This window comes from Esox lucius, chromosome 8, assembly GCF_011004845.1.
Source record: "Esox lucius isolate fEsoLuc1 chromosome 8, fEsoLuc1.pri, whole genome shotgun sequence".
NCBI classification, from domain to species: domain Eukaryota; kingdom Metazoa; phylum Chordata; class Actinopteri; order Esociformes; family Esocidae; genus Esox; species Esox lucius.
Window position 1 is genome coordinate 18776511 of NC_047576.1, and position 22908 is coordinate 18799418.

The 22908-nt window shown below is 44.0% G+C and overlaps 1 protein-coding gene across 3 annotated transcripts in view; it reads left to right on the forward strand.

Annotated features, from left to right (window-relative positions):
* agbl4 (ATP/GTP binding protein-like 4) overlaps positions 1–22908 on the forward strand; it is a 386899-nt gene that overhangs the window by 202623 nt on the left and 161368 nt on the right. For 2 of the 3 annotated variants that reach the window (XM_013135077.3, XM_020049097.2), the window contains exons 5-6: positions 21947–22163; positions 22530–22553. In XM_013135077.3, coding sequence (XP_012990531.3) covers positions 21947–22163; positions 22530–22553 — 241 coding nt within the window. The remainder of the gene's footprint in view (positions 1–21946; positions 22164–22529; positions 22554–22908) is intronic. The other variant, XM_013135078.3, reaches the window with a different exon arrangement.

A 22908-nucleotide genomic window follows, 5' to 3' on the forward strand; every position in this document is an offset into this window, starting at 1 on the left:
TGCAAGGTCGTTCAGTTTATTAAAGTTAGCGGTGTGCCAGAACTATAAAATATTTTATGTACTTGTTGTAAGGGAGTGCCCAACGCTCACAAGTCAATGGGATGGAGGCAATTAAGGTGGCTTGTTATCATGTCTTTGAGAACAGGAGAAGGACTTGTACAGCAACGAGCACCTTGACAAAGATATTTGTTTGGGCAATGGAGTGGAGCATTAATTATCACACTCTTTGATTAAATGTGTCATCCGGGAATGAATGTCATTTGTCTTGCCTGGTTTTCAACACGGGAGCCAGAAAGGGTAATCTTTTTTGGTCGACTGCGCTATTTTTGTGTGCCAATGTCACTCAGGCTGTATGTAAGCTCACTCTGTAGCGCCTAGGCTATCTGTTCTCATGGGAGGGATAGCTTTTAAGCGTTGCAACTAAGGACATTTTGTATCCCTTTACCAGATCACTTGTAGTCTTGTAATACCTCATCTCATACAACTAAATGAGTAATCTGAACAATTAAACAGGCAATCCACTGTTAATGCTATCAATACTGTCAATCCAAAACGGACAATCGACGAGATCAATTCCAAGAACAAAGGCTTTCCAATGCATTTCTTCCAATTAAAATGAACAATTTCTCTAACTACATGACCAAAAGGACAACCTTTCAATTTAGTGGCTATTTCATCCACACCCATTTCTGACCAGTGAATAAAATTTTGCTCTCAGTTATGCAATTCCTGTTGACAAACATTGGCAGTAGAATGGCCAGTACTGAAAAGCTCAGCGACTTTCAACCTGGTACCATCATAGGATGCCACCTTTCCAACAAGTCTGTCTGTCAAATTCCTGCCTTAATAGAGCTGCCTCAGTCAAATATACAGGTGCTGGTCATAAAATTTGAATATCATCAAAAAGTTGATTTATTTCAGTAATTCCATTCCAAAAGTGAAACTTGTATATTATATTCATTCATTACACACAGACTGATATATTTTAAGTGTTTATTTATTTTAATTGTGATGATTATAACTGACAACTAATGAAAATCCCAAATTCAGTATCTCAGAATATTTGTTAAGAATTACTTAAGACCAATACAAAAAAATAATTTTTTAGAAATGTTGGCCAACTGAAAAGTACAAACATGAAAGGTATGAGCATGTACAGCACTCAATACTTAGTTGGGGCTCCTTTTGCCTGAATTACTGCAGCAATGCGGCTTGGCATGGAGTTGATCAGTCTGTGGCACTGCTCAGGTGTTATGAGAGCCCAGGTTGCTCTGATAGTGGCCTTCAGCTATTCTGCATTGTTGGGTCTGGCATATCGCATCTTCCTCTTCACAATACCCCATAGATTTTCTATAGGGTTAAGGTCAGACGAGTTTGCAGGCCAATTAAGAACAGGGATACCATGGTCCTTAAACCAGGTACTGGTAGCTTTGGCACTGTGTGCAGGTGCCAAGTCCTGTTGGAAAATTAAATCTGCATCTCCATAAAGTTGATCAGCAGCAGGAAGCATGAAGTGCTCTAAAACTTCCTGGTAGACGGCTGCGTTGACCTTGGACCTCAGAAAACACAGTGGACCAACACCAGCAGATGACATGGCACCCCAAATCATCACTGACTGTGGAAACTTTACACTGGACTTCAAGCAACGTGGATTATTTGCCTCTCCTCTCTTCCTCCAGACTCTGGGACCTTGATTTCCAAAAGAATTGCAAAATGTACTTTAATCAGAGAACATAACTCTGCAGCAGTCCAGTCCTTTTTGTCTTTAGCCCAGGCGAGACGCTTCTGATGCTATGTCTTGTTCAAGAGTGGCTTGACACAAAGAATGAGACAGCTGAAACCCATGTCTTGCATATGTCTTGCATGGTTGTTCTTGAAGTCCAGCTGCAGTCCACTCTTTGTGAATCTCCCCCACATTTTCGAATGGGTTTTGTTTCACAATTCTCTCCAGGGTGCGGTTATTCCTATTGCTTGTACACTTTTTTCTACCACATCTTTTCCTTCCCTTCGCCTCTCTATTAATGTGTTTGGACAGAGCTCTGTGAACAGCCAGCCTCTTTAGCTACGACCTTTTGTGTCTTGCCCTCCTTGTGCAAGGTGTCAATGGTCATCTTTAGGACAGCTGTCAAGTCAGCAGTCTTCCCCATGATTGTGTTGCCTACAGAACTAGACTGAGAGACCATTTAAAGGTCTTTGCAGGTGTTTTGGGTTAATTAGCTGATTTGAGTGTGGCACCAGGTGTCTTCAATTTGGAACCTTTTCACAATATTCAAATTTTCTGAGATACTGAATTTGGGTTTTTCATTAGTTGTCAGTTATAATCATCAAAATGAAAAGAAATAAACACTTAAAATATATCAGTCTGTGTGGAATTAATGTATACATTATACAAGTTTCAGTTTTTGAATGGAATTACTGAAATAAATAAACTTTTTGATGATATTCTAATTTTATGACCAGCACCTGTAAGCACTGTTTTTGTGAAGTTGAAAAGTCTAGGAGCAACAACAGCTCAGCCGCAAAGTGGTAGGAGACATAAGATCACAGAATGGGACTGCCTGGTGCTGAAGCACGTGGCACATTAAACTCATCTGTCCTCAGTTGCAGAACTCACTAATGAGTTCCAAACTAACTCTGGAAGCAACGTCAAAACAGTTTGTCGGGAGCTTCATGGAATGGGTTTCTATAGCCATGCACTATTGCCAAGTGTCAGCTGGGGTGATGTAAAGACCCCCGCTTTTGGATTCTGGAGCAGTGGAAATTCGTTCTCCGGAGTGATGAATCATGCTTCACCATCTGACAGTCTGGCAGACAAATATGGGTTTGGGGTATGACAGGAGAACCCTACCTGCCTGAAAGTGTAGTACCAACTGTAAAGTGTGCTGGTGGAGGAATAACGGTCTGGTACTTTGTTGCATAGTTTGGGCTAGACCCTTTAATTCCAGTGAAGGAAAACCTTAAAGCTACAGCATACAGTGACATTCCAGTCTTTTCTGAGCTGCCAATTTTGTGGCAACAGTTTGGGGAAGGCTCTTTACTGTTTTAGCATGACAGTGCCCCCAAGAAGAAAGCAAGGTCTATACAGAAATGGTTTGTCGAGAAACTGCGAGCCAGGTTTAACAGCTCGACCTCAGTAATGCTTTTGTGGCTGAATATAATCAAATCCCTGCAGCAATGTTCTAACATCTAGTGAAAAGCCTTCCCTGAAGAGTGAAAGCTCAAAAGAGAGGACTAACTCCATGTTAATGTCCTTGATTTTGGAAGGAAATGTTTCACAGGCAGGTGTCCACGTTTTACCATGTAATTGGTAATTAATTTGTTCTGCTTCTGGAGAATAATGTTCTGTAATATTCAATATTGCAGTTTTCCCAAGCTGACAATTGTTTTGTTGACAATTTGTATTACCTGAACAGCAGCTAAGTATATTTTTTATCTTGTATTAAATCATTGTAGTGGTTGTTTGTCAAACATTGTATTAAGTGCAGGATTTAGATTGTCATGTTTTTGTTACATATGCAAAGAAAATGTTGGCCACCAGAATAGCTACCAGATTCTAAGCACACTATCTTTATACTAACAAAGGAGATGTTAAGCATTAGGCATTTCACATAGCTCACATAGTGCTGTGTTAAATATCAGGCATTCCATGTGAAATGGAGGAAACTGGTTAAAATTAAAACTCTTTAGCAACAGTTTTTGAGTGGTGGGTGTTTAATCTAAAGGAGGTGGGTGTTTGTGTCCAAAATAGATGTGTATCTTTTCTTTCTGATTGCCATTCCTTCATCGTTCAGTGCATGGAACAGGTGCTTTCACACTCTTCTGTGTAACCATCTTAAGTCTCATTAGAATTCCGTATCCCTCTCTTACCTCTCCATCAGGGCTGCAGCGCACTGCAGTATCACTGGAACCAGATCAGGGAGAATAAATCCTCCAGTTAACATTACCGGCTTCGCTCTTTTGTTTGCTTACATAAATCATCAGATAAGCATCTGGAGCTACATTACAAAGGTCACTTCAAATGTGAAATAAAATGGAGCTGAGCCCGAATGAGGTGGGCGGAGGGCTCCTTCTGGCTGTCGGAGGCACGTCAACGCGTGGCTAGTCAGAGCTGGAGTACGCTGTCTACTGGCAAAGCTATACAGCTCGGGAGGTTAGCCCAGCGCTTCTGCTACAAGCAGAGCACAAGTGCAATTTCCCATTCGGTTCAGTCCAGCAGTGGTCCGTTCTAGCGGTACATCCCCAATGGGGGGTTGAGCCTACATTTGTGAATTATGGTTTAGGTCTAGCGGTTGTTGTGCTTGTGCTGTGGTGCCAGTGGAGAGGCAAGTGGGCTCTCCAGGGCCTAAGGGTGTGTGTGTGTGTGTGTGTTAGAGTGGCATGATGCTGCGGAGGCACATCTACCTTCACTGACAACGGGGATGCCTGGTGTCGCTGTAAGACACCCAGAGGCACTCCATGATTCAACAGCGCGGTCTCAAGGCCGGGGAAACAAATATCCCGATTTTCCTATTTCATTGCATGTCAGTGCCGAAGAGGAAGGGCGACAGGTGTAATGCATAAAACGGCCCGCGGCTCCGTCAGACCTCTGACAGCTTTACGGAGAGAGGTGTTTCAATCACGCGGCAGCGTCGGCGCGCATCAATCTCCACACCAGTGCAACAGCCCATACAGCCATGCAGCACATCCACCCCAGGACAGGGCGTCGGCGCGCATCAATCTCCACACCAGTGCAACAGCCCATACAGCCATGCAGCACATCCACCCCAGGACAGGGCGTCGGCGCGGGGGAGGAGAATGGGAAAGGGAGAGGAATAGTCCTGACAAAACACAGTAGGATGATTAGTTACAGATCCAGTGAACATGCTAGTAGGAAATGTATGAGGGCATAAATGCACATAGACCTGTATTTGGAAAATATCTTAGCAGGTACTTTGGATGGAGCTGAACCATGCGAGCTGCTTTTTCACTGAGTGTAAACAGCAGCAGTAAAGCATCCCTCTGAGGTATAAGGTGGAATGAATATGGGTGAGGGCGGCCTGTTGAGGGCATGGCTAAATGACCTTCATTTTGTGAATTAATAAAAACCAGAGGGATCGTATTTGTGTGTGTGTATGTGTGTGTGTAAAAATATGTGTATTTGTGTTCATGTGTTGTGGGGGGGTTAAATGAAAGGCACCGAGCACACACTAAACGTCATAAGCAGACAATGAAAAATGACTGTGTTGTGACTCTCCTGCAGTTTCACTGTGGGAGTACGAGCAGGAGAGTGTTGTGGGATAATCATGGGGCTGGCGCTAGTGGACTGCTAATTCATCCTGGCCGGGACTCAGCTGGGCCTATTGTTCAGCCTCCCAACTCAGGTGCAGGTTATTGCCTCTCTCTGTGCAGTTCTGAGTGGGGGCAGACGGGGCACCTGCTGTAGTGGCCGATTGCTCTCAGCTTTCTCTGAAGCTCGCTCACGCACAAGCCCAGTGGTCTTACAGAGGGGCGTGTATCGTGAGGCAGATGTGAGTGAGTGTGATTCGCTATGATTTGACTGTACGCAGCCCAACCCACCCACATCTATGCCTGTTTGTCTGCTCCAAATGGGGTTAACCCTTAGTGCTCCAGTGGACACTAACTATTAGAAAGGTAGATAATAGGGTGTTTTTATCATCTTAGATATAGTACATATAATACAGTACAGAACAGTCATTTCTCATGTCATGACCGTATGTACAAAAATACATTATTGATCCTCAGTAAAACCTTCAACATCATAGTAATTGTTTGATTGCAGATGCAACCAAAAGCAAAAACAAATGCTTACTTTACTAATAATTACAGTGGGAGCTGTATATTATCTGACATGTTTTATTGGACAGACACACACACGAACAGACAAACACGCCTCTGCTGATTTAGGAATTGTGGTTGGTCATAAGATGAATGCAACACTGTATTTCACTCTTGATAAGTGCTTAATCAGTGAAATGTAAATCATTTAAGGTGAAATCTAATACCTTATCTTCATATTGAATTATTTGATTTTGCTATTTTTTTTTAAAGCCAGGTTTTAAACTAGAAAGCTACAGGCCGGTCTATTACAGTTTGTTACTTTAAAGTGGGATTTGAAACAAAGACATGGACACAGGTGTCTCCCTGCCCCCGTTTCTGTAAAAACCTAAATGATGACGCCAGAGAAACGTAACCACTATGAAATTCATAGAACATCCATGATATCATAGTTTGAACCATGACTCTGTAGTGTTACATTATATTTACTTTTACAGACGTTGGTGTGAAACAAGCGTATCTTTAGGGTTCTGATTAGGTAGAGCAGTTAATAATAATCAAGTAAAGTAGGTGTGTAAGTTATATTGAAGAATCAATGGAAAAATATCATAGATTCATATAGAAGTCCAAAAATGCATGTAGCAACAGATTGGCCCTTTAAAGAGCTTTGAGGTGTATTCCAGTGTGGGCAGAATGGATGCCCTCGTGGCAAGAGTAATCTGTAGTCCAGCTTGCTGCTAGCTCACTAAATCCCACTCCACCTCCGCCAGAAAAATAAATAAGTCATATTTTCATTAATACTCTCCCACCTTAGAAAAATAACCCTGTTGCTTCTTGGAACATTGATGTGGATCTTCTATTATTCATAGTGGGGGGTCCTGTTCTTTTGTTCCAGGGAGGAAATGAAAGATTGGTGACAGGGAGTAAAGCTGTCAGGAGGGGGTGCATGTGTGGAGGAGGCAGCTGTTTATGCATCACTCTTATCTCCACTCTGACCAACTACTTATTTCCTGCTGTGGGGTATTTGAGTCGATGTAGGAAGATGGCACGCCAGTCTGCCACGAAACAGGAAGGGTCTGTGTTGTAAAACGCCATTTGTCTTATTGCATGAGACTGTCACTGAACCATTTCTGGGGGAAATGGCGGGTACGCACTCAACAGGAGAGTGGAAATTGGCACTAGACATAATGGGAAAATGGGGTTTCTGTTGTGCTTCTTGTGTTGTCTCATTTGCATACCGCTCGTATGAGAAAAGGAGTTTGACGTCACTAATAGTGTAGGTTTTACCACGCTGTTACTATGATCTAATCTGAACATTTAGTAACGGGGTGCCGGGGCATTTAGTGAATGGTTTCTGTGTTTTCTTTGTCCCCAAAGGCGAGTCATGGAAGCTCTACATTTTGATAATGCTCCTCTCAAAAAGGCTGATGATTTTTGTTTGATTCCAGCGGATTCTGTGATGTTTTGTTGGGGCCAGCAAATTATTTTCAGCGGCAGCGCCTTTCATTTCAAAGGTATTTGTCTGTAAGTGAGGTGTTGGGAAAGAGCAGTGGTCTGGGAGGAGGAGGGTTTGACAGGACTGAGAGGGGAGTCCATGTGTTATTTCCATTAGATTCAACACCCTAACAGTGTTCACTGACATGGAATGCATACTGTCAATAACACAGTCTTGTAGTAATCAGTGCCACTGTAAACAATAATAGTACTCAGGAAATGTGCAGTATTGTACGCACAAGTTGTGCATTTCATTTTTGTTGCATGCAGGTTTTACAGTAAGTATGCTTATCTTCAATAAGTCCAACCTAAAGGTCAATGCAGGTTAAATTCTCTGGTTGATTGTTTCTAGTTCTGTTTCTTCATTGTTTTCTAGATAACAGCATCTTGTTGTTGTATATGTCTCACTGGTCTTGCATACTTTAGTATTTGCATAATGTCCCCGCCATTTTGTAACTGTTGGAGAAAGTTCTCATATCAGAAAGTACAAAATAATTGTACACTGGGCTTCATGTTTTAGCACGGTCGCCAGAATTCTATTCTGTGTTTTAAAAAATTCATTGTGAAACTGTAGATTTATCGCTCCAAAGAACCTCTCTGAGAACCACATCAGGGTACCGATTTTCCTATGTGAAATGCCCATAGTTCATTGTGAATGACTAAGTACATATTGTTTTTCAATAAATGTGAGGTTTGTGGTTTTAGTAAAAGAAAGCGTACCTGCTGAGGCCTACAGTATTTGATTCACAGAAAAAAGGCCTGCTGGGCCCACATACAAGCATGAATGCACACAACACACCATACCACACCTCAGTCAAAATGTATTCGCATTTCAAAATGCAAGGATATGTGTAAATGACATTCCGGGGTTCAAGCACATTGAATGATTTACCTTTGTGGCATAATGGAGCAATTTCTTTCTTTCTCTTTTTTTCCCCTTTTCAATCTGCAGTAAAAATTCTCTCTTAGCTTTGCGACACGTCATCTGTCACTCTGCGCATGGCAGATGAGACTCTGGTGAAAGATTGGCCCCAAGACTTGCGATTCTATCTCCCATGAGGGATATTAAAGAGCAAGCAGGGAGTAAATACCCGCTTCTCTATAAAAGGAAATAAATAAACCCACTGCTTAGTGCAAGGCAATGTTGTATAGTCATGCAGTTGATTAGTTGGTGGTCTGGGATGGCGTGTCGTGTATGGATGGTTAGCTTTTACTCAATGTGTATGTTAGGGAGTGTTTTTAGGGGAGTCATGATAGGAGTCAGGTGGCAGATAACATAGCAGTTAGAGTGCTGGGCCAAGGTGGTCTGTCAATCTGCCCTTGATCAAGACACATAAACCTTTTTGTTTCAGGGTCACTGTTAATAATGGATGTTCCCTGGATGTTACCCTACTCTTGTGGGGATATGCAAAAACAACACTTTCTGACAAGATGGACAAGGTTATACGGGATATCAGTGTAGGATTTTAGCAGCGTGTCTTTTAGTTGCTGTTTCGGTTCCATTAGGCATACAGGCTTGTATTTTGTTGACAATAAAATCTGAAAATGTTGTTTAAGAGCGTTAAAGCTGCGTTAAGGGCAGGGCTCTGGCAGCCACAATCCCTCCATAATGGCCTGTAATTTCTGGTGTCCAGGGTAATCACTGCAATGGCCTGTCAACACTGCCAGAGGAAACAGGCAAACAATGCTCGCGTTACTCACCCACTGTTAACTCATGCCTGTTGGTGTCTGACCAGGAAATGTTTATGTGTGTGTGAGAGACCCCAAGAGAGGCAGACTGAGAAGGAGAGAAAGCCCCACAGTAAGTCCAAAACCTACTGCTCTTTTGCCTTGGTTGTCACATCCTGTGTTATGTGTGTGTGTGTGTGTGTGTGTGTGTGTGTGTGTGTGTGTGTGTGTAAGGGAGAGAAAGAGGGATCCGGTTGTGGGCCAGGGATGTTTTCCCACCGCTGTCCCTTGTGACTGAGCCGGGTTATCACTCACAGCCCAACGAGGAGGCTTACAGGTTGGATGGGTCTTCCCGGCCTTCCTGTCAGTTTGCTCCGTTGCGCCCCACCCAAGGCTCGTCCCCTCTGTGCAACACACTTGTCAGAGGCCATAGTGTTTTTCTCTGTCCTTAGTCAGGAACTCTCTATGTCATGTCATCCATCCCGATTCCACAGCACACCCACAGGCATACGCCCCACCTCTACAATTTCTAAATTGTGTACCTGTTTTCATCCCGGCAACGTTGCCTTTTTTAAATGTATTTTTTACGGCGGAGCTACAGAGCCTGACATCACCAGGCCCAGTTGGTGATAAAGTCCAGAATGCTTTCAAAAATGATATTCAACACAACCAGGAGAACGAGGCAAACGCAGATAAACAGAAGCGATGTGATTGCGAGTGACGGCTCTAGAGTGGGTCGGGGTAATGTATTGTTACACCAACCCCCCCCGCCATAATTGAGCCGTGCCTCTCAAGGCTCCGAGGTGACACACGGCGCTCCGGGACAGGGCGCGGAAAAACGGTAAGAGGATGGGGAGCGCTGGGTGCTGGCTGACTCCAGTCAACCTCAATAAGTGCCGCACCCCGCCTCTGCCCCCCCCCCCCAACACACACACACACACTCAGCCCGTGGCGTGGAAGTTAATTGGCAGCATCTGGTGTCTGGGAGGCCGGCCGCCCAGCTTTCCTTCACACCCCACCCTCCCCGCGGCACCTGGAGTCACAAGTCTGGCTGCAGGCAGCTGCCACCAGTGCCAGGGGGGGATGTGGTCAGACAGGCCGGCCGGCTGTGCCAGGCAGGGACGCCCCCAGGGGACAGATGGTTTACAGATTTGGGTGGGAATGGAGATGGAGAGAGAGAAAGGGAAAGAAGAAGGAGAGAAGGGAAGGGACTCACCTGTCATGCCCTAACAGATTCAACACTGATTTCCATTTAGAGTAGGCAAAGAGCCCACTGCATTTGGTGGCTGTGTAGAAATGTCAATTTTAAACAAACATTTGCAAAAATGTGGTTTCAATGTGCAGAACTGATATGATATTAGGCTTTTGTGTAGCTCTGTTAGTAGAGCGTGGGGCTTGACATGCCAGTGTTGCAGGCTTTATATTGATTCTGAAAGATTCAAGTTGGTCCTTAACTGTCCTAAAGATACCTGTTTTTGTAGCCATGAGGTCATTCAGTCTAATTAATTAATTCATCCTGGCTTTTCATTTCTTGGTACGCTGTTATGTCATTTTGAGTTTAGTACACATTTAGGTGATCTCAGCATGACCACACAGTGTGTCACATGACGAGTAGATGATCTCATCAGCCTAACCTCTGTCTGATGAGTCATACTGACACAGTAACATGGCTATGATACGGCTGAGATCATTGTCATCCTCCTCTTGGCTATTTAATTACTATCTGGATGCTCATTTTAAGATTTACGTCTAAGATATTCCACAAGGAGATGGTAGATGCTTTCCAAATGTGAATTTCTTTTTGCAGAAATTACTTTTGTTTAGGTTTTTGTCCTGTTTGGCTAACACGTTTCCAACAACGCGTAAACCTGTGCTTTGGATTTTTACACTGCTGGATTCATTAACTTTCCACATTAGACTTCCATCCAATCTTTGTGTGGATGTCAGGGTAAATAGCTGAGGTATGCCTTACTATTCAATGCACAGACGACAAAAGAGGGAGAGGGGAGGTTCTCTGTCTGGCAAGATAATGCTACCAGAGTGCAGGCAAATTGAATCTAGAGATGCAGCTGGATTAGCCATCAAAAAGCCCTGTCACTCCCCCCATCTCGCCTCCATTTCTGCAGCATCTCTCCAGCACACTGCTTGGGGCTACATCAAGCTACACGTCTGTCTGCCTGTAATTAAGAGAGAGAGAACCATTGTTCGGCTTCTATGGAGAATGAGATTCTGTCCAGTTGTCAGAAACAGACTTCTCTGGGATTGAAGCGATGCGCGTACGTCTGTATTTTTTATTTTTTTCTGTGTGTGTCTGGGTGTAGTGTTGTTAGCCAGGCAGGCTGGCGCCGGGATGTCTCCCTGGATCCACCCAGCCAGTGAGACAATGCAGACAGCGGACACATCCCGATATCTCCCCTGGGAGAGAAGAAGAGAGAGGTCTTATAGCCACCTGCGTCCCTGCTCTCTCTCTCTCTCTCTCTGTCTCTCTCTCTGTCTCTCTCAAGGCTTCATCTCATGGACAGTGTTTTTGTTTCACCCCCAAATAACTTTAGTTGGAGATTTTTCAATTTGTCTTAAGGCTGGGCAAGGCCGGCAGCCTTTATTCTTGTTTACAAGAGTGCTTCCTAAACCTTTTGAGCAGCTATAAGTAATCTGGCTCCACTCCGTATTTAGCCTGTTTTACATTAACTGCATCACCGTGGTTTTATTAGTGATTGTTTTGTGTGGACGTCAGCTGTGAGCCAGACACTTTCAGCTCGGCGGCTCCCCTGGGATCTGAGAAGGAGCCATGACATTGGGTGGGGTCATCTGCTCCCTGACGTTTCTTGCTGTTAGTTATCATAACCCCCCCATACGTGTTCACTCACACCACCAGGGCGTTGACATTATGGTTGCAGCACACCAGTGCCTGCTTTCCCAGGCCAATGCCACCTGCCCCTGAGGAGGGTGGTGGCGCCACGCTGGCGATGGCACAGTGATCATCTGCTCTTAGCTAATTGCCCCGTCAGCCCCCCCACAGCACAGGGGGACAGGTAGCTGCCCCAGCGTGGTGCCATGGGCTGGGGAAGGGCACAGTGATGTAATAGCCCCCCGCCCATCCTTCACTGCACACTGGTAATCTCCTTAATGAGCCCCCAGAGAGAAAAATGAAGTTTCTGTTCAAACTTTAAGAAATATTACTCCGGGGTACATTTTACTTTTAGGGTATTGACTACATCAGCTATTGACAGGTAGTGCATACTAAACCAGACATTTTAGTGGGAAGGCCTAATTTGGCACTGAGGCCATCAGCCAGGGCACTAAGGCCAGTCAAGTAATCAAATAGCCAATTATATTGCTCTGAAACAAAAAAAACACTTCTGTTAAGAAACATTTTTAGCAATTACTGTAGTAAAGTGATTTAATAAAGCTGGTGTGTGTGGCCCCATGCTTTAGTGCCTCAGAAATGATGGCCCATCTATATTCCGTCCCTCTTCCCCTACCTTTCATTTGTGTGTGTGTCCTCAAACCAACCCTTGGTCCACTGTCCACTGTTGCAGGTAGATAATATATATAGGCCTATAATCTACCACTTTTCTTTATTAGACACCCCCCCCCCCCCCCCCCCCCCAATTACACCCTAAAATACATCAAATATGAGTTTGCTGTGTAATATTTCATAAAATAATATAGGTATTCCTGGCAAGTGATAGATTGCTCAATTCAGACAAAAAATGTCCTGGGGTCTTGAGGAAGGTCTTGAGGAAAATTCCTTCCATCAGCAGAGCACCCTGCATGTCACTGCTAGTTTGCCTATGAAGCTAGGCAGGGTTGGATAGGAGACCAGATGCTACTGGAAGTGGTGTTGGAGGACCTTTTCCCTCTAATCTATATAACAAATCAGAAAGCCCCAGGGCAGTGAATGGGCTTATTGCTGCGCATAATGTCCCGTCTTTCGGATGAGACATTAAACAGATGTCCTGACTCTGTGGTCTCTAAGAATCCCATGGCACAGAATCCCAACAGTAGCTTTGTTAACCACTGTGTCATGGCTAAAATCCGGCCCTCATGCCAACATGGGTACCTAATCATTTCTAGCTTCCTGTCGTCTAAATCCTCCCCCTGTAACTATACCCCCGAATGTTCCTGGAAATATGAAGGTGTTTTCAGGCCACTTACCTGTCCAAATAATAGTGGGCTACATAAATGTTTTCCCAAGGGCTTTGTGTTCTCATCCTAGCACGACAAAGGTGCAAAAAGTCTTTTATACTAATTTTGAGTATATTAATATAAATAGAATAGTCTCACCGCTATTACACTCTTTATAATATGATGGTTATTTCTTTAAGTATTGCCATTATTACAGTCTTTGTGTGTATGGTGTGTGTGTGTATATATATATATATATATGTATGTATATATTATAAGTATATGTACAGTTTGAAGTCAAATAATTTTGCTTGAATTTCTAATAATGGCTGTTATGTTGTCTATTAATGTTCCTATACTCTGTCATTTGTTTGAGGTTTCATGTGGACCCCAGTAAGAGCAACCACTGCGTGGGGCATAGCTAACGGAGATCTTAATAAACTCAACTAAACAGCCATGTTAAGTGACCCACAGACAGGAGAGTGGAACAGGCACTCTCTCTAGCAGACACAGGAAGGTCATTCTGCTACTGTTCACTGCTGAGAGGTGTGGCCATCTGCTGGCAAATCACGGCGCTGGCACAGCCACGCTTCCTCTCCAGCGTGATGCTGAGCAATATGCACAGTATGAAAGTAGTCCTCAGTCAAGACTTCACCTATTAAGACGTTTGCCCTGGTTTGGTCTCTGATGGCCTTCACCAGCCACTGGACCCTGCATCACGTGGACTTCCACAAAACACCCGCGTAGACGTCCGCCTGTCTGTGTGTGTCTGGCAGAACCGTGAGTGAGCTGAGTGAGTGAGAGATGCGGCGTTTGCACACAGATGTAAGCAGAATATTTCCCTACAGAGTAATGACCTGATCATTGATAACGCGACCCACTCACCACAAGAGGGGTTTCAGAAGGACTGTCCTCAACGCTGACGAGCACCTGTGCTTCAGCGAGTCGTAGAAACCCTTTCTGCAGTGCTTCGCACCCCACTCCATCCACATCACTGGCCCCCAACATGCAGACCAGGATAAATCTTCCAATGCGTTTCAAAGAACTGTCAGGAGTACTGCACTTTATCTTCCCGCTCAGCCCACCAGAGTCATTTTAATGGCACGCATAGACCACTTGTATTTTGATTACTTATTTTTATACATTTAAATGCCGTGACCTCCCCCCAATCCCCAAAGTCTCTTGATGAATACTAATGTGTGTGTCCTGAGTGAGAGCCATTTGCTACGCTCTTAAAGCATTAATAAAAGTTATCTGGGTAATTGTGCCTTGTTTTTGTGATAAACAGAGGAGGCACGGAAACTGGAAACATGGAAACTGGTAATAACCCTCTTGCTTTTTGTTCGGTCTAACAATAGCTTTCTCTTTTTATTGCCATCCATCTTTTCACTTCTCTAATGTACAGTACAGCTCTTAAAATCCCATCTCAGTTACACTGTGATGCCACGTTTTCCCACTAGTTCAAATAGAATTAAAGAAAGTAATATATACATTATAGGCTTTATATACAAAAATAAACATACATAAACTCTTCTGTCCCTCTTTCTCACACTGCCTTTTGTCTTCCTGCTTGCCTGTCTCTATTGGGCCATTGTATGCAGTCTTAGGTACAGACAGTGGGAAAGATTGAGGAGTGTGATTAAATAGCTGTGGGCCTGCTTACACCACAATAACACCATAGGCCATAGATTGTGCTCCATCTACTGAGGTAAGATACTGCTTAATGCCACACAATGCCATTGCTACACTGCAACAGCTCTAAGTCTAATCAAGTATATTTATCAATGCATATTTATTAGGGCTGCACGATATATCGTTTCAGCATCGACATTGCGATGTACGCATCCGCAATAGTCACATCGCAGAACGTGCAATTTAGTAAGGTAAACATATATCAGTCTACAATATAAAAAAAATTCAAATGGAAAACCAGCACTATGTCTGATATAAGGTAATTTACTCTGAATTATGGGTTATTGGATACACGGTTTATTATTATTATTTTAAACATGGAGTTCGTTGGTCTGCTTGCACGTGACGAAATGATGAGCGAGGAACAGGCAAAAAAGACTGAAATGGAGAATTGCAAAAAGAAATGCATCGTCAATTACATGGAAATATTTCGGCTACAGACAGGATGATGTTGACCAAAAACAGAAACCTTTTCGAGAGTGCCTTGCAATTGTTGCCACAACACGACCAATTGTTCAATCATTTAAGGCGGCACCACAAATCTTCGTATGCACTTCGTATGCATTTGGCAGTATTACACCATACGAGAACGGTTCCAAACGACAGAGAAAATCACAGATTCAATAACATTTCACGTCGCCAAAGACAAGGTACCAATTAACAAGGTTAACAAAGAGGCTTTTAAAAACATTATCCGGTCGCTTGACAAGGCTATGTAATGTCATCACGCAACTATTTTTCTCAAGTTGCCATCCCAGAGCTGTACGAGATATGCAAGGCACAAGTTGAAACAAAGCTGTCACTAGTAGAATATTGTACAGCAACAACGGACTTGAGGTCCAGCCGGACAACGGAGCCCCACATAAGTCTGACTGTACACTTTTTATTAATGAGGACTTCCACCTGAAAAGTCGCTGTTTGCAAACTGCATTTTCTTAGAGGATCATACAAGTGAGAACTTCGCAACAGGGATGACTTAGCAGACTGGGGCCTACAACAGACAATGCTGTGAACATGGTGAAGGCTGCACCTGAACAAGTGGACCAGATTGCAGTGCTTTGGCCAAAGACTGCATCTTGCAGTTGGTAAGTTATGCCCAATTGCGCATTCTAGTTTATTACTGTTGCTATTGCTATACTATTACTGTTACATATTATTACCTAGCAACCTGTTCTGAAATATAAAAATGTTTCATAAATTTTTATTGTAGAGGATGGGGCTGGGGAAAAATGAAGGATACATACTGTCAAGTTGATAGCCAAAGCTCTTTCTGAAGACATCCTGTATTTTTTCATATTGCAATATAAATCGCAGATAAACAAAATATCGCAATGTCAGTTATTTCCAATATCATGCAACCCTAATATTATGCTGTTTACAGGTTTTCTAACTGTCCTTAAGAAACATTTCCTAAACATGCTACAATTGTATTAGATAATAACATTTGGTTTGAGTAAGAATGCCTTAAAAATCTTGTTTAGCATATTAATCTTGTTTTGAGTTATGTTTTAGGTGAAACAAGTTATTTTGACTTAAGAGAGACACTGAAAGAGAATTGAGACATCAGGTCCATATTAATAAAGTTTTCAGACTGATAACTGCTCCTTATTTTTAGTCTGAATTGCTTAAACTTAGTTTTTTTCAGCAAACTTCAAGATACCTGCCTTTTTCAGATGGCTAAATATTTGTGCTTATGTGCTTGTTTCAAGAAGTGTAATTTTTTCTCATTCCATTGGCAGAGTATTTCACTTATTTCAGGCAAATATCTCCTTAAATATATATATTTTTCCCCTTATTTTTGTCATTCATTTGTTTGCAGCGTAACCGTGAATATCACCTTAGCGTCACAGCCCTGGCTCCAGTCCTGCTAGTTTTCTATTTCTGCATGCTGGCAGCAGTCATAAAAAGCACCAGATTGGAATACACAGCCCCGGTGCCTTTCTGCCAATTACTCTGAGGCTTTGAGTTTATGATTTCAGGTCTAATGACCCAATGATTTAAGGCTGTGTTGCTGTTCGCCAGGCACTTAGTTCCAACGCATCTACGTCCCCATAGCATTTCTGAGTGGAATTGAAGCCTCACTACTATCATGCTCTTTCATTGGAAATAACAGACCTACTGAGTTCCAGCCATTTGTTTGCACTTAGGCCTACATATATTTGGTGCTTTTAGGTGGGATTAAAGACTCCTCAGTTCATCTCTAGCAGAAATACTGTCTGCTGCTATTAAACCGAGTGACGCACATGAATGCGATCTGGTATTGATCTCTTGCCCTATTTGATCTAATTCCCCCAAGGTTTTGAAATGTATCGAAGGAAATGATATTTCAAAAGTCGATACCGGAGAGGTTAATGTTGGGAAGACAAATAAACGGATCGACTTAAAGGAAATAAAGCAATCAAACGGTGAGGCTCAAACACTGAGGGGAAGGAGACTGCTGACGTGGATGTGTGATGCCCTTTTATCACATCTGTCTTTCCCCGAAACACGGCAGAAAAAAGGGATAAGACAGCGAATGAAATCTCTTTACGTTTTTGATGTTAACACCTCCGAAAACCGTTCCAGCGGCTTGTTTAAACCACTCAGCTTCAGAGATTCCTTGTTCAGGCTCAGATGTCTCTCTAAACTGCTTATTATCTGTTTCCACAGCAAGTGGGCTTTGAGATGCCTTTCCAAAGGAAAGCCCAGAGCCCACTAACAAACCCACCATATATTGTTTCAAACCCACGCATCGATGCGATGCTTTCCAGGCCATTCAGTGACTTGCAATGGCAACTGCTTTTTACCCAGTACTCCCCATCAGTGATCACATATGGCCAACAGACTGACAACGCAGGAGAGGTTGCTTAGTAACAGTGCCATTGGATACCGTCTTTATGTCTGATCTGCATGCTAAAAAGATGGATAGATACATCACACGTGTGAGTAGGAGGCATACTTGACTCTTTTTTTTAAAAGATCATTTTAAAGCTATTTTCTGCTCAGATTGGTATGCAAAACAAGGAGCCGGTGCCATGTTTCAACAACAGTGAAATTGTAAAACATCTGGCATCATTTGCACTAGGTAGAGAGATAGGCTCTTTGAAATGCTGCTGCTGGAATATTATGTGGTAATAAATTATATTATCATTGTGAAAAGTATCATACAGATTTGAAAATAAAATGTATTTGGAACAGAGCTTGCATTTGTCTCAAATTGAGCTGGTGAAGAGCTGTGTCACTTGACAGTTCTATGCACATATTTGAAACCATTTTAACCTTCCCAACACTGAGCTCTTGACAGCCCCACCTTGGAGAGGAGCGGGGAAGAAGGGAGGGAGAAGAAGCGTGACTGCAGTGACCTCTACACTTGATTGATTTGAGAATATAGACAAGATGTCCCCTGTCCCAAAGCTTACCAATTGTACCTCTCATCTCTGAGACTTCTAAAGGAAATAGATCAACGTAAAAAAAAAAGAAGCCCTTCTTGAATCTGCTAACAGTTAAAAAGCAGAAGAGGAAAAGATTGTGGCGCCTCGGTAAAAGCTTGCTTTCGGTTGCCTGTGCTGTACCTTTGGTTCTTTCATTGAAATGTTGACCGTGGATTCTTTCCGGGGCAAACTTGCTATCACATTAGGATTTCTGTCTTATCTTCCTTCACGCCCGCTATTCAATAGAAGTTGTGTTGTTGTCTCACAACCTTTATTCAGTTGATGACCTTGAGCTCCAGGATGGAACTTTCCAGACTGTAGAATGTATTTGCTGTATTGGGGAACTGCGTGCGTGCGTGTTATCATCCGGGGGCGGCGGCTCCTTTTTTTTTTTTTTTTTTTTACATGCGGCGATAAATCTGTTTTGGGAATGGAGGCACTGTACCACATCCTAAGGTAGGAGAGGCATGGGGCGGCATCATTTAGATAAAACAAATTGCCAGCAGCCGTTCGGGAGCAGCCACTGCAGAAATACGTATAAACCAAGGGGATAGCAGCCTTCGCATCGCTGCTCTCCAGAGGAAGACACAAAGCTATTTTCTTTGGCCAATAACAGTGTAGCAGTCCTGGGATGGCCAGCAGTAAATTGCTGTCGGGTAATTAAAATCAATAGCAAAGACTCGCTCAGTAGCCAGCAAGGTCAAACGGTACAGGAGAGCAGCACGGCTGGATAATGCCAAACCACTGCGTAAAGAAATAAAAGTGGAATCTTGATTCATTAACCCTGAGCAGTTCGGGGTGTGACAGGGTAATGCAGCCTCCTTTTCTCGTCCGGGCCACATCTCCTGGGTCTGCAGGGAGCAGCCCTAGGTCCTGATCATTGCTCTGGATGAAAAACTGGGGGAGGCAAAACACACCAGGTGCCTTCTGACACAAACTTGTTTTGGTATGTTACGTGGGCAGTGGTGTTACTACATATTCATGGTCCCTTTCATGGTCACCGGGCCCCCTAGCCGCAATGTGTATGGACTTTGTGTCCAGGTTGAGGAGGCAAGGTCTCACAATGTGGACATTAGAGCAGTATGTGCTCATAAAGGAAACCCATTATACAGAACCTTGTCCACTGTCAGGCTGTGGGCCCCTGTGGCTGTGGGCCCCTGTGGCTGTGGGCCTCTGTGGTTCTGGGCCCCTGTGGTTCTGGGCCCCTGTGGCTCTGGGCCCCTGTGGCTCTGGGTCCCAGTGGTTGTGGGTCCCAGTGGTTGTGGGTCCCAGTGGTTGTGGGCCCCTGTGGTTGTGGGTCCCATTGGTTATGGGTCCCAGTGGTTGTGGACTGCCTGACCCACAGGCATGGTTATGTGCGCATAATCTCATCTTTCTGGCTTCACGTTAATCCTCACCAGTATTTACCAATTTTTCATCCTACAAGCAACTGATGTGTTGAAAATGAATAAATCACTTTGATTGAAACAATGGTAATACATACCTTAAACCCAAGGTTATTGCATGAACTGTGAACCCAACATCCTCAAGTTAGTATTTGACGGCACAAGCACATGAAACAAGATGTGACAATTTTGAAACGCTACAAAGAAAACTTTTGCTCTCCAATGCCTTTTCCTCTTCGAAGCGCTTGCTGAGCACACGCACACATACTAATGTGTGGTGTATTTCACCGGGCCTGTGCCCAGCAGTATTGTGTACTAGCTCATCAGCACTGGATTGCCCTGTAGGATGCAGTGCAGTGATGTGGGAAAGACACCCGCCCAGGCAGCCAGCCTTGAGGCACTGCAGACACTGGATAAGAACCTGCTTTGGGAGGAGGAGTATGAGCAGCCAGGCCAACGTTGCTTACTGCCCCCTTCTACTCTCACTCCTTTTTTTACCTTCTCTCTCTCCCACTCAGACACTACCTTCTCTCTCTACCTCTCTCTATCTTTCTTTCTCTTTTTTCCACTCTCCATCCAGCCACGAGACAGGGTGGGGTGGCTGCATTAGTATTCTGCTGAGACAGGCACACTTGCACGGAGATAGGAACACTTTCTCCTCTACCAGGGGAATAATCAACTTGCCCCCCCCCCCCCACTCCTCCTCCCTTTGCCTTACAGAGCTTGGCTAATTTGGTTTAATTTTAATTTTCTGTTTCACTTTGTAGCGGCAGTAGCTACTTGTTTGAGTGTTGGGGTGTGTTTGTGTGTGTGTGTGTGTTAGAGTTGGAACAATAAAATAAAATGACTGTAACCCACCAGTTCTTGTTGACATTTTGCCGATATCATTCGTTACAATTAATAAGCCATTGGGCCCTGGTAGAAAACGGCTGAAGTTCTGAAATGAAATGGGCTTCAACATTGAAACGAAGTACCATAATGATAACATAGAAAGTGACTTGTGTAAACATTCATTTTTTAAAGGTGTGGTTGAAGTAATTTTGATAATTCAGTACATTATGCGGACATGGTTTGTTGTCCTTATAGCTTAGTTTGGGGGTGGGGGGGTGGGGGGGGGCTCTCTGCTCCTTATCACACAGGCTGCTCAGGACAGAGGGCTGATATCAGACACCGATAGCATCTCCATCTGATCCTGCTCCTACAGGAGAGATGCCAGCTGCCTGCCATCGCATTCTCTGATCTGCCTCCTCTCTCTCATCCTCTCCTTATCTCTTCTGCTCCTCCTCCTACCTTTCCCCTCTCTCCCTTCTGCTTACTCTTTTACCCGCTCTCCCTCCCTTTCCTCCTCCCCGTAACCTCTGCTCAGTGCCTGTCTGTTATTAACCCCCCCCCCCCCCCCATCTTAGGCTGTGTGTCTGCTTCTCCTCTTTCGCATTTCCTGTCTGTCAGCTTTTCCCCCTCCTGTTTCCACTGGCGAGGCTTTATTGTGCAGTTATCGGCTGCATAGGCACTCCTTCAGCCGTCAGTTGTTAGCCTTTATGAAACGGCCCTTGTCTGCCATTGTTCTCCTTTGTCCAGTGCTGTAATGCAGTGTGGGTTGCAACTCGGGGGAGATGAAGCTGGGTGAACAGGAGAGGCAGCCTGGGGAGCGGGGAGGGCAGAGACAGTTTACAGCAACACTGTAAAACCAGAGCCAGTGGAGGGGGGGCTAGTGTCCGGTTTCTCCATGACGGACGTCTTAGGACCACCCCCCCCAGATCACTCTCCTTGCAATGTCCCGGCATTGCCACAACGGATCAGATAATATAACTACTAGAAAGTTCCCTACTGGTTCAGGCTCCAGCTTTGGTACCAATGACCTTTAGACAAATGAATCCAAGCATATTGTAATCTATGATCTGTTCAAGGTACAGCCTGGTGATGCATTCTGATTGTATAACATGTTCCAATGGCTATAACCTCTTAAGTTATTTTGAGTGACTGTATCATTGCGTAGTAGTTACTGAGTGATGTATTTCGAATATATTTAAATGAAACTGATCTAAACACTGAGTTCCAAATGGGGGGGAATTCCTGAAATTTGGTAATGTAACAGCCAACTACTTATTTACACAGAAAAGCTAACCAGCTAACACCCTACAACACATAATGAACTGGTCCTTTAACCGTTTACCGCAATTAACGTATTTTAATGAAGAAGGGACTTCCTGACTCTGCTCGTGTCATTTTGGTATCTATCGAGACTGTTGGTCTGCGCTGTACACTGAGCTATTCCTCAATAATATTAATTTTAAGGTATTATCTAGTGATTGTGCCCACATTACACGTATGGGCAAGTGCTAGGTTGTTAGACTATGTCAAGCAAGCCAACAAGTTAACATGTTCTCTGTCCAGGCAAAGACTCCCAGCTAAAAATGTCTACTACTACCGCTGCCCTGATCATCGGAGGAACTACGTCATGTCCTTTGCCTTCTGCTTTGACCGGGAGGACGATGTGTACCAGTTTGCATACTGCTATCCCTACACCTACTCCAGACTGCAACACTACCTGGACAGCTTGGAGCGCAGGAACCTGGACTACCTGCAGAGGGAGCAGCTCGGGCTCAGTGTGGTGAGTGTGTGTTTGTTTTACTATTGTGGTGGGTAGCACAGATCCCACCATAATAGTAAAACAATGGAAATTTGAAATGTGGTAACATTTTGCCAAGCCCCATGTGGAACAAGGTTCTTTTAAGCTTAACTTAGTTTACGCGCAAAAATGCAAGGTTAGGGTTAGAACTAGGGTGGTTGGAAGTTAGGATTAGGCTTGGGTTTTTGTGGTTTGGGCTTGGTTAAGGTTTGGGTTGATTGAGGTTAGAGGTTAGGAAAAATCTAATTTTGAATAAGAAAATCTTTTGGAATGTGTGCCTGTCTGTGTGTCTGTGTGCATGCGTGCATATATATGTCCTCCCTCCCTCCAATTTTCTTTTTTCAGCAGACTTCTACAGAGTCCACAGACCAGGTCTGTACAACAGACCTATCAATTTATCTATTAAAAACATTATTTAATGTCAACATTTTCTAGTCTGGGAAATGTGCAGTAGAGCCAGGCTGTGGGTCTCCTGACAGAGGACAGGAATACGGTTCTTGACTGTGCTGGGAAATGTGCAGTGGAGCCAGCCTGTGGGTCTCCTGACAAAGGACAGGAATAGGGTTCTTGACTGTGCTGGGAAATGCGCAGTGGAGCCAGGCTGTGGGTGTCTTTGGTGTGTGGATATGGAGCGCTGCATGCTGGTTGGCCTGTGAGGGGAGAACACTGCTGCCTGCAATCAGGAGAGTGCTCACCTCTCATAAGAGCAGGTACTGGATCATGCACA